The sequence below is a fragment of the Dermacentor andersoni genome, chromosome 9, assembly GCF_023375885.2.
Source record: "Dermacentor andersoni chromosome 9, qqDerAnde1_hic_scaffold, whole genome shotgun sequence".
Taxonomy (NCBI): Eukaryota; Metazoa; Arthropoda; class Arachnida; order Ixodida; family Ixodidae; genus Dermacentor; species Dermacentor andersoni.
The window spans coordinates 118,665,450-118,678,254 of record NC_092822.1 but is presented as its reverse complement, the minus strand read 5'-3'; the positions used below and the strand labels follow the sequence as shown (position 1 = coordinate 118,678,254).

Here is a 12,805-nt window from a genome sequence, read left to right as displayed (position 1 = left end):
GCGTCTTTCCCTAGGCGTACAGGTACCTATCTGGGGGCAGGGAGTACGCCACTGGCACACGTCACATCCGGTTTGCCTCCAAACCGGGTACAGCCAGCCTGCGGGGATACGCTTCTCACACGGTCACGGCCGGTCTCGAGGTACCGATGTCTACCGTGTCTCCTGCACGGCGCCATCATCGCGCCTTCTAAAAAATCCCTAAATAATCCTGTCCCTAGGCACCTAGGATCAGGTCACGTGAAGGATTTTTGTACGACCAATTTGGTACGACATTCAAAATTTAGACGCACGCCAGCGCACGTGGTGAGAACGGGTGTGCATCAGATTCTTTGTATACCGCCCAAATAACGATGACGACAGTCGACCTGACGCTTTTGAAGTCGTGGCTCGAAGAGTTGTCCCTGGCCCAACTTTACTCCCTGGAGGATGCCGGCCTTCCTTGGCTACCGCCGCTGCAGAATAAGAGACGTCGTCGTGTCGTGAACGATATCATTCGTGCTTTGCAAGATGTGACGGACCAGAGCCAGCGTCTGCACTGCGTTGCTTGGCTACACTGCTGGCTACTACCGCGAAGAAGCAACCGGCCGTGGCATGTCATTCGCTTCGAGACAGCTTCGGTTCTTTCCAACTTTTGGAGGCTGCTGTCACGCACGGCGACGGTACTTCGAGTTCACGGCGGCGAGGTGACGCTAGCGTGGACTGTGGAAGATGGCACCGTGTTCGCTTGTCTGCTCGTCCAGAACCTGGGGGCCCTGTCTCTTGACCACGAGGCGTTGTACATGGTCCTGTGGCCCGGGTTGCCGATTATGGCGTTGTTTGCTCCGGATCAACGTGGAATACGCCGCTTGCTGCTGGCACTGGACAGGGCAATGGCAGGCGCACCGGTGCAGAAGCTGGACGTGCCGTGTGGAGACCTCGAGACGGTATTCCGCTCATGCTTCTCGCAGCTACCAGTACAGGTATGGTGTCTGTAGTCGAAGGTAACACAGTAGGACGTACTTCAGCTTTATATAGGAGATCGTGGGTCTTGTACGTCGCGCGACCGCCAAGACTCACCTACGGTATGGGGGACGCCACGGGAACGCCGCTGTAGTCTCGTAGCGCTGCATCGCATTTTACAGTGATGCTTTCTTTGCCAATTCCTTCAAATTTCCCACTACTGCTACTGCTGTCGCCGTCTTGCACGCCGCGTCGGGAGTTGTTTCGGAGCGTGCATGTACGTGGCAGGAGCGCAGCACTAATGAAAGGCGACGCAAGAAACTCGTTTGGGCCTTTCTATCGCGTCGCATGGGCACGGTGCCTTCTGGAGCTCCCTTGGAGTTGCCACAATACCCTATTGACAGCTGTAGTTATCCGTGACCCACCCGGGCAAAAGCATTACAGAAACGGCGTCGCTTACTTTTCTTCCAACGTGCAACCGTCCGAGGGGGAAGTAGATAGAATGGTAGAGAAGAGGCAGGGAGAGGAGGCAAAGAATGGGTTAAACCGACGCAGCCACAAAACGATTGAATGGCAGCCTTGCCACTCTTCGCTTGTAGTTCCTATACATAAGGGGAAGGCAGGTGAGGGAAAATGCGTCTTGAGAAGGCAAGGAAACTTTTCGGCTAGACACGACAGCGGTTGTGGATGAACTGGATAAATTTAAGTTCAAAGTACAGTACATTTCCGCTATTTCTGAAAAATAAGCGCCATGCAACTTTGTAAGCAGACAGTTGATGCACCGCATGCCGACACATAGCCACATTAAGGCACCATAGCGTCTAGGCAATACTACGGAAGCAGACGCATCTCAAATCAATACTTCTGTGCCCGCGTGGTAGTATTGTGGCTACAGCATTCCTTGAGGTCGCAGTTTCGATACTGACCACAGCAACCACATTTTGACGGGGCCAAAATGCAAAGACACTCGTGTACTTAGATTTATATGCTCATTAAAGAACCCAAGGGGTCCAAAATAATCCATAGACCATTACTATGGTGTGCCTCATATCTAGTAGTCATTTTGGCACATACAACTCCATAATTAAATTAATTCTTAACACTTCTGCCACGATGTGATGTGCCATGTGAGGCAATGACACTTCTAACCTTCTTGGAGGTGGTAAACAATGGCACACAACTCCTCAAGCAAACACGTCTCGCTGTGTGTTCTTTGTAGTACACAGACAAACAGGAGTGATGCACTCAAGGTAACATTTACCATCAACTCGCCACTCTCGTATTGGACTGAATGCTGAAGAAATTCAAACATCATCCCTAATTATTGCCAGAGCAAACAGCACAAAGCTTCGCTCTTGTTGATTCCTGCAGTGCGTGGGATCCGCATAATTTTTTATAGCGGTGCTGCTTTGGAATTACAGAATCAAACCATTTGTGCCTTTCATGCCCAACGCAAACAAGTCAAAGTGAGACGTTGTGCTCAAGTCAGCTGGTAACTTTTAGTTTCCAGTACTAGTGGTACAAAGCAAGACTTCCCACTTAGGCTCTCTCCTGGGTCGGTATAACATAAAAATATTCCAATATGTTTTTATTCCAAATCTGCCATCAGCTCTACCAGATCAATCAAAATGGCTCGAGTTGTGCCCATAGGGGCACAACTCACCCGTGTGGGCCGCCCCAGCCCGTGTGGGCCGTCCTGCCCACACGGGCTGGACCCCTACCATTCTGGCCTATCTCAGGGCTCAAGGTGGATTTGGAAATACAACAGATTGGAATAGCTTTACGTTATGCCGACCTTGGTTTCATGACATAGGATGATATGAGGCCAAGGATGGATGTCACCATGGCTTGATAGTGCACCAATTGACAAAAGGCCAAAAAAATAGGAAATTGGTGGAGCTCTTCATTCATATCCACCACTTCATCCCTTGTGTCTAATCACATCACAGCTGGTTACGATGTGTGAAGGTGACTGGCTGTTTGCCACCAGGAGGGGTGTTCTCTAAGTGTCCACTGAGTCGACATGCCCATTTCGTCTGAAATGCTGATCTTACTTTGTTGGGAGCGTATGTGTCCATTTGCTCCTGCATACTCGCATTGTCGGGTTCGCACCCTGCAGACACGATGTGAGTATGTGGGAGGGAATAAGATGTGTGTGCTCCCCACAAATTAGGGCGCCTGTCTCTTTCCCACACGTACCCCAGCCCAGCCATTGCCACTACAAGTTCAGTGACCTGTGATCTCTGCATGTACAGGCAAGGACAAAATACGGTACCTGCTAGTGCGTGCCAAAAGGCATTCCTGCACCACCTGACAAAGCAAGCGCCTGGGTGTCAAGACACGACATTGCGCATGCGTGTCCTTTGATGCTCATGTGCCTGTCAATTAGGCCACTTCTTGCAAAGCTGCTGTCAGGATCGTCATGATAAATAATGAATGGGTGCAAAGCTTGCAGTAACATCAAGCATTTATTTACTCAAAATGCCATTCTCCAGTGGTTTCTGGCTATTCTCTCACAGAGCATGCCCATATGCACCAAGTGTCCGTTCTCTACAAATGCACATTCTATACAGTGCATTTTTCATAGGTTAGACGATTGCCAACTCCCCAGAAGCTTTATGATCCATTAACCGGTTATTGAGGTAGTGCCTGGTGTGGACAACGTAGCATTTCCTACGTGATAGAGAAATATCATAGATGACACTGGTCTTACATGTGACCATTCTATCATAGTGCTTAATATAGCACCTATGCCAATCACGCATGTCGTTGCCCTTTCTGTCTACAGCAGCGCACGACTTACCCAACTTTTTTTTTTTGCTGAAGACAGTGTTAAAACGAAACTTTGCCCTCAATTTATAGAGGTGATGTGACACACTTCGCAGATATGGAGTGCTAATAACTGGCAAATTCTTAGAAAATGTTTCGGGCACTAAGCCCTTGACTTGCAGCTTTACCATTCACAGGATGCTCAGAAAGGCAAAGTTGCCCTCGGGATATTGTGACTCCTTTGGTTGCCTATTGTTTTGAAATACTAGGGTGCTTTCTATGTTGTCATGTAGTGTGCTCGCTTTTTTTTTTTTTGTTCCCGGCAATGTTCTACATCAGGCATATTTTTGAAGTTAGTGCATAGGTTCTTTCAAAGTACGCTAGGCACTAAATAGTCGCTCATGTGTCATTCCTGTAGAAAGCTCTTGCATGAAGTCGACATTCGGCAAACTTTACAAAACTTGCCGATTAATGGAAAATTCTTAGTCTGTATGGCAGCTGCATGCATTTCACGATTCTGAAGATGCAAAAAACAGTGTTAGACGAGATTTTCAATGGACAGAATTAATTGGCACCTGCACAAAATATTTGCACATGCCCTCCGTTTAGTTTTTTTGTGAACATTTAGTCATTTGCCGTCCCCCCTGTGCTTCTTTCTTTGTCAGTTCTTCTCGGCAATGTATATTTTGCCAAAACATCAGTGCAGATTGTTATGCCATAATGCCATACATTCATACTAATTAACAAAACAGTTATGGCTAGAAAGAGCACTTGCAAATTGCAAGTGAAGGTATGCCCATCATTGGGACCAATATGTTTTGATAGGGTGTAATTTAAAAAAAGTTCTTGTATGTTACTATACAGTTGCCATTGCAATTGCCTCTACTAATTCCAAAGTCATCATTAGTGACTCCAAGAGCACTGTAAGCAACTTTGCCAGAGGACAAATATCCTTGCGAGCATTAGGAATTCTAAAGACCAACTCCAATTATTGATCAGTACAAGTTATATGGGCACCAGCATATTTATCCCTCCCTGGAAATTATGCAGCTCATTGCATGGCTTGAGGACTCGCAAGCTGAGCAGGTGAGCTGTCTTCGCTGACGTCGAGGATGACTGCGTGGTGACCTATAGTGAAACTACAAATTAGAGGGGTGCTGGTACCCTGCGCACCTGCCCGTCACTCACTAAACTGCAAGTGGTGGCCTGGCATCTCCTACAAATACTTACCCGAAACCAGTGGCCTGTAGCTAGCTATTGCTACCTGGGTCAATATTCAGAATTATTTATTTTTATTTTTTTATTTGAAAAATACTGTCAGCCTTACACAGGCCATTAGGGCGCCTTTACTTAGGCGCCATTACTGGGAGTGGATGGGTTGGTACACATAGCAGTACAATGTATCATCTATACATTAGTAATCATAACCAATACAACAGCAATCGATACAACATCCTATACAACCGATGACAAACATCGTAAGCCTTATAAGTAAGCATAAAACATAATCTAACGAAGTATAACACATCAATATGTTATAGCGTAAGAAGGTATTCTTCTACCCTCTCCACAAATTTCTCTACACTGTCCATGCCAATAATTTCCCGGGGCAAAGCGTTCCGTATTTCAATGGTAGCAGGAAAAAATGAAAATTTGAATGTGTCACAGCGTGTGACGTATTGCCTGATATGTTTATCGTGGCACTTTGTACAGGAATGACGATGTGGTGGTTTCAAGTGGACGTGCTTATCTATTTTTATGCGATCGTGATAAAGCAAGAAAAGGAACTTCATTGCTGCCACACGCCGTCGACAAGCAAGTGTAGGAATGCAGGCAGTGACGCTGTCCTGACGGGAATATTTTGAGTAGATGAAATGTAGTGCCTTATTTTGGATTCTTTCCAATCCATCTATAACGTATGCCTGATGAGGGTTCCAAACTGTACTGCCATATTCGATAATGGGATGCACTAGAGCTTTATATGCTATTAACTTAACGGAAGCAGGAGCCACAGCCAACTTTCTTCGCAGAAATCCCAAGTGTTTTAAAAGCTCTTGCGCATATATTCTCTATGTGAACGTTCTACTTTAAGTTACTTGTAATAGTTAAGCCCAAATATTTTATAGCGTCTGTTCGTGTTATGTCGGAGCCCGCTGTTCTATAATTGAATGTAATAAACGACTTCCTATGGCTAATAGTCATGCACTTTGTTTTTCTGACGTTAATTTCCATGCCCCAGGTTACACACCATTGAGTAAATTTGGCAATGCAAACACTAACTTAAGAGATACAATTTGGTCCCGTCCCAAGAAAAAGCTAGGTAACATGACTAACGCACAGCAGTGGAAGACCCTGCTGCTCAACTAGAATCTAGAACAGCTCCAGGTTGTCTAGCTCCCTGAAGACACTGCCAGGGTACAAAGGCTCCTGGCCAACGACTAGGACTGCTAAGGCTGGACATTAAAAATGTTTTCCTCCTCCTTCGTCCTAATGTTAAATAGAAGTGAGCTTCTCCCATTTGCTAACACCTACCATTTTTCATTCCATCGTTTGTCTCATGGTAGTTTTAAAGGGCCCATCACCAGGCCACATAGCAAATTTCCGTTATACACTGGAAGTTATGTGCCCTCTACGGAGAATTCTGCCACAAGAATTTTTCAAATTAGTTCATTAATAGCCAAGATAGAAATATTTCAGTGCCGTGACCTGATGATTTCAGGAGGTGAGTGCCACTGCCAAGAGAGACATTCTCTTCACTTGGCCCATCTAGCCTCCGCAAGTGAAATTTCTCCCCTGTGTTCTCCCATACCGGAGCTTGAGGGTTGCGTGACACATACGTCACGGGCCCCGCCTTCATTTTTTCCCCTTGCTTTTTTGCTGCACGGTGCACGAGAACACCTGATCATAAGTCAGTGCTACACGGATACTGAAGCAAACATAAGCGGATCACAGAGCATGGTCGCGTGCTGGAAGACTGTAGAAAAGGAGTTTTGTTGTCTGCGCGCATGAATGAACGACGTGGGAACAAGTGGACAAAACGGAAGTACATTTCTCTTGCTGCGGTGCAAAGTAAAACAAAAATGCGCGGACATTTGGCTTGTGTTTCATTATTTCTCTAAGCTTTAATTCGTCTATTGAAGCAACAGATTAAACAAATAACAGATGTTGCCTTGAATAATTCTCGAGATCATGTGCCACTATGAGCAACGTCACAGCACTGCCATGTACGTAGGCAGGGCACATTTGTGCAGTATTTATTTATGTTATTTATTAAATACTGTGTGCACGTGGTCCAAGCAGGGAGGGTGAAATATGTTACATACAATGAAAATAAGGTTGACAAAACAAACAAAAACCAGAAAATTACAATATTAGAATGTGGATTCAACTACACAATTCCATCCCGTTATAGTTTGAGGAAAAAAAGAAAACTTATATGTGCTCATTCTTGCAAGGTAAGGGGTCAATGAATGCATCATGTCTGTGGTGGTGTGTAATTCTGCTTGATAACTGTGATAAATATTCAGACAAGTCAAGAGGTAAATTGTTAGTGTGGAGTACTTCAAGGAATTCAAGTCCCTGTTTCTTTTTTCTAAGCTCAAGTGCTTGAATGTTGTTAATTTTCATAAGTTCGGTGGGGGAACCAGATCTTGAAAATTTGTTGAATTTAAATCTGACTGCTTTTCTCTGAATTCTCTCCAGACTATTGATATTAGTTTTTGTGTACGGATCCCAAACTATGCATGCATATTCCAGCTTAGTTCTAATTAGGGAGAGGTAGCATAACATTCTAATGTTAGAAGGGAAAAAAGGGGGTTAACTGAGGGGCCCAATTTTTATTAGTCATATCATGAGAAGCCAACAAACACTGACACCAAGGACAACATAGGGGAAATTACTTGTGCTTAATAAATGGGATGAAAAAACAACTTGCCGCAGGTGGGAACCGAACCCACAACCTTCGAATTTCGCGTGCGATGCTCTACCAATTGAGCTACCGCGGCGCTGTTTCCCCATCCACTTTCTTGGGTATTTGTGTGTGCTAGTAAACCCTGGGAGTGTTAGGCAGCGCCACCACTCACAGACCTTGGTGGCGGACGTGGAACGTCCTTGTTGCTGCAGGCGTCACGAGAACGTGATCTTTTTGGGTGAAGGCAACTGGTCAATAAACCCACATATGCTACCTGAAGGCATCAATGTTGCCGGATTCGAGACCCTCGTTATGTAATACACGAGTAGAAAGGGGGTTAACCGAGGGGCCCGATTTTTATTAGTCATATCATGAGAAGCCAACAAACACTGACACCAAGGACAACATAGGGGAAATTACGTGTGCTTAATAAATGGAATGAAGAAACGATAAATTAATGGAAATTAAAGTGGATGAAAAAACAACTTGCCGCAGGTGGGAACCAAACCCATAACCTTCGCATTTCGCGAAGGTTGTGGGTAGAAGGGGCTTTCTTAAGTTGGGGTACCAAAAAGCATAGTTTTCTGAAAGCTGAAGCACAAGTGTTAGTTATGTGATCGTTTCATGATAGGGTATTGTTAAGGGTCACTCCTTGGTATTTATAACTAGTGACTTCATGAAGAGGCGATGAATCTAACTTATACGTATAAAGCAGGGGTGATTTCTTTAGTTATTCGCAGTACTACAGTTTTATCTTTATTTAGTGTCATTCCCCAGCACCTGCGCCATGCAAGAATATTATTTAAACTACAACATAAACTAGTATGGTCATAGATAGAAACAATATCTTTTTGCATTGACTCTCCGACTGTGAGCACGGCGCCTGCGAGAAGGGCAAAATGACGTTCGGTTCGAAATTTCAGCTCTTTCCACAGCGCATAGCAATGTAATACTTCGCAGACATGTTCATTAGTGCACATTGTATGCATGGTGCTTGACAGCTCAAAATGGCCAGAGCTGGTGAGGGGCCCCATAGAAAGTAAGTTATAATAAATAGGCACATCCGTGCACCGCCAAGTGACAGAAAAACACTACACATCACACAAGGAGTTAAGACGAACAAGTTGAAGTTGTGTGTTTAGTTAAATAATCATAGAATGATATCACTGGTAAATTGCATTGCTTCATGGATATCCTGCCTGAAATTTTTTTCGAATCCTTCAGCACAAGTGAAGTTAGTAGTTATCAGACCAATAAGCAGTTCTCTGTCTCCTTTCATTTGCACTGATGCACTGGAAGCTCACAGGTGAGAGGGCAAGGAAGCAACACCCTCGTGGCACCACCCAGTGGTTGAGCACGAGACGGCTCGTGGCGATACCCATGGCTGCAGTATCTATGCTGTGCTTCTCATATCGAAAGCCACACGTAGCAGACACAGCAGTGCGCATCTGTCATGTTTAGATGGGCAGTGCAAAAATGAAATATTTTTTTCTTTTTGAGGTCATGCATATATATTTTTAACTCAAATGAACACTAATTTTATTACTGTGATTGTTCTCACAATCACGAAATCAGCCAATGGCTGTTTGCCGAGTCCAGCAGCATGTGATGACGCTGCATGACAACATTGTGAGATTGTAAATTCCCTGCTGCGTGCAGTGCTGTAATATTTGGCTCACATGTTAACAGGAGCGTTCTTCGTTAACAGATCGGCAATGTTTTCTTACTCTCATTAAAAAGCGTCTCAGGGCACCTTTATAGGGGCAGTGCACTGAAGTGAAAAAGCAATTCAGATGTAATGGTAAGTTACCCTTCTTTAATACCAAAAAAAGCCACTCTTTCCATGAAAGAAGCTTGGTAGGCCTAAAAAGAAGCAGCAATAAACAGGAAAAGTGGCTATGCCACCTTGAAATGCCTACATGAGCTAGCCCTGACATCGGGGATGTTGAAAACGCTTGCTCCAGCTTATTGAACTTTTCGGTGATAGAGCTTGGCTATATTTTCTTCCAAATGAGGGAAATAATTTACGAGTTTAGAAAACATTTATTGAGCCAAAATGGCTCATATATGAAAAGATACTTTAATGTCCATGTTGTTGTACTGCCCTATTGGCACTGGGAATTTGGCATGAAATTCGAGAAATTTAACTTCTACCTTCACTTCTTTTCTGCTCCTCAACCTCTTTCCCGAAATGAGTGAAAATTGTTCTGAAAGAATACCTTATCACTCTAAGCTGATTTCTGCAGTGTCCTATAATGCAAACCTAGCCGGCAATCCGGCATACCGGCAATCTTTCCGGAAGGGAGCAGTGGGAGACGGCTCGCCAGCGAGGATAAGGAGATGCAACTAGCGCTCCTCGACCAGGCACGGCGGACCGCTCAAGCCAGTGGGGCCCTGGACTAGGGGCTCCACCCACTCGCTTTCTGCACTTTTTTTTAATAAACATTTTGATATACATATTCTTAAGCTATTAAGAGATGGGGAGGCACCATATTGCAAGATTGCGTGCAACAAAGTTGTGATGCACAAACTGTAATATAGAAGAGTATTTGCTTCTACCACGTTTATTCAGATAGGTTCCTGAAGCAGGCGAATTCAGCAGCAGTAAACATGCTGAAAAAAACTGGCTAATAGCCAAAACAATGTTGACAGTAGCTGGTATTCCAAGTTTGCTTACTTCTATGCTGCAGCTATACAGGTACACCATCATTATTAAAGTTTTTGTTTATCTAACAATGGGGGGGGGTGCTTGAGCTAACCTTTTAAAATATACATGTTGTACTCCCCCAACGTAAGATTTTGTGTCCGTGCGATGCTCATGAATTATAAATTTCACAGGTTAGCAGGTATGCTGTAATGTATCCTTGTTCAGTTGATTGTGTTGCTTGCCTATATGACTCCTCAGCGTTAATTTCTACATTCTCCTGCAGGTTGAGCCGGGTACCCTCAATGTTCCAAAAGTGACAAAAGATCTGCGTGACCCACCAGCAGGTGACAAGGATTCAAAAGAGCGTCTTGACATGTGGAGTGCCGCTCTAGCCGAACTTGGGCCTTCTTTACGACCTGTGGACAGCTCATACACTCTCACTGATGGGAAGGGGACATGGGTGCGCTTTGAAGGCCCTCAATTGCTAGACAAGCTACGCGATCTCTATGTACGTGGTTTCGATGCAATTCTCAGCAAACACATGCTGCCGGCTTTTCTGGGAAGTGACTATCACATTGTATGAAGTGCCGATGCCACGGATTCCGATTGGATCTGCTATGTATATATTTCCATTTGTTACATTCTCCATACGGTGCTGTTTCCTCGTTTGGCGGTTGCTCCTCCGGTTTGCACTGCATAGTTTCTCATTGCAAATAAAATATTTTACTGTGGAATGCGTAATATTTCACCACTTATCACACTTATTGATACTGGAATGCTTGCTCGATGTCTGGTTGGTAATGTCATCACTTGTGTTATCATGCAAAGCTCTAGACATACTGATGGCCAGTTGTCTACTGCATAATTCTTTTATTTTGTTTTATGACGTATAGAAAAATTATGCAGAGACTGTATGGGCCTTTCAGCTGCATTTACATATTAAGTTGATCTTTTATTCGTGCTAGTAATTGCTAGCACTTGTTATTATTTCGTTATTGGTGTGTTGATTTTAGCACTACTGCTGAGGCAGTTGTTACTACTGTGTCAATAAGTTGTGCATCTTCCTTTGTGTGTCTTCCTGATGCTATTGTACCACACAGTACAAAGTGGATGTGTGAAATTTGAGCACAAGACAAGCGAGCTGGATATCTTATGTTCCATTTTTATGTTTTAGTAATTGTGACATATCTGTAATGGCAGCAAGAATCTGCAGGTTTTAAGGGGGACGCAGCTTTCGCATTGCGAAAAATAGCTGAGAAATTGATTTTTTGAAAATCGCATTTTTAGTTTCTATAACTTTTTCTATCTTATTTCCAAATATCATCACTGTAAACCACGTAGAAGTGCTCTAAAAAATTTGTTTTATCAGCCAAGGTGGCGAAAAATCTCACGTAAGTCAAGAAAGAACAGCATTTTTCAAACCACAACATCTCCGGAACGGCACCTCCGAACGTTGCCATCTTGGTCTCGTTGAAAAGTGCATTTATCCGTATTCAAATTTGCCACTTCAGCTATCTCCTCCTTACAGAAACAAGCACACAAAAAGCAAATGATTGAAGGTTCTGCCAGAGTCTGTGATTGGCCGTGCCCGCCACGTGACTCCAGCACAGTTCGCCATTGGTCCGCCGCTCACGTCGTCTGCTCGGCTCCTTGCACCTCGTGTCATTGCTTGTGCGAACGCGCCAGATTCGACGTGTGAAAATGGGTGCTACGCGGACATCGCAGTAGCAGGGCCGATCTCTACTTTTTTGGGCGTCTCAGACCCGTGGCGAAGCATGCCGAGCATTAGCGACACAGATATAGCGACCAAGCATTGCGTGCGGAATCCTCAGACCCGCAGCATTTTGTGCATAGGAGTCTCCAACTCGGCGATCAAGCACATCGCGCACAGACATCTCGGACCCTCGCCTAAGCATTTTGTGCATCGGCGCCTTCGACTGCGCGACTAAGTACATCGAGTGCCGACTCCTGGGCCCGTATTGTGAAACATTCGCCTTCCGTGAAACTATCGCCTTGGCCACGCCTCCGTCAATGACACGCGCTGATTGGCGGTTTTAGCAAAACCGGAAAATAAACAGCGCCATCTAGTAGTTGCGGCCTGCGTCATTCTAGCGTCATGGTGTCTATGGGTGCTCTCGACATATATTGAATAAACGAACACGTCTTTTGGCGTTCAGTTGGTGGTGGAGTGTAGTAGAGATAAGATAGGTGGTAGTTTGTAGTAACCTTCTTGGTGGAGTCTTACACATGTTCTTTCGCGGCACTATTTGTTGATTCATTTAAAATAAAACATTTCACACTTTCTTATTCAATTTATTTTACCTAAAGCGGCCGTAACCAGCCAGAGTCAGTGCGCAGAACCCATACTGCAGCCACTACACTCGAAAACACACGCGAGCGGCTCTGCACTCTCACGGTGTGCTCTCTCATGCGATGTGAAGCGTTCGACAGCGCGTGTTGGTAGTGCGCGCTGACATCACGGGTAAGCAGTCGCTTGATATATTGAACGTGACTATCACAGAAGGCGAACGTTTCAGAAT

At 44.8% G+C, this 12,805-nt stretch overlaps 1 protein-coding gene across 2 annotated transcripts; it reads left to right on the top strand.

Moving 5' to 3' along the window:
- The first annotated feature begins 206 nt into the window (after positions 1-206).
- On the top strand, positions 207-10,999 carry LOC126529642 (uncharacterized). 2 transcript variants are annotated; one of them, XM_055069918.2, is made up of 2 exons: positions 207-923; positions 10,549-10,999. In XM_055069918.2, exons 1-2 carry the CDS (start codon positions 351-353, stop codon positions 10,846-10,848), a joined length of 873 nt encoding a protein of 290 aa, XP_054925893.1. In that variant the 5' UTR covers positions 207-350; the 3' UTR covers positions 10,849-10,999. The 2 variants fall into 2 exon arrangements, with proteins under 2 accessions (XP_054925893.1, XP_050033115.1); XM_050177158.3 differs by having other exon boundaries at positions 219-959.
- Positions 11,000-12,805: the final 1,806 nt, after the last annotated feature.

Coding starts and splice junctions, on each gene's coding strand:
- LOC126529642 (XM_050177158.3), top strand. CDS start 351: ATGACGACAGTCGACCTGACGCTTTTGAAGTCGTGGCTCGAAGAGTTG. Junction 960..10,548: donor TCTCGCAGCTACCAGTACAG/GTATGGTGTCTG, acceptor ATTCTCCTGCAG/GTTGAGCCGGGTACCCTCAA.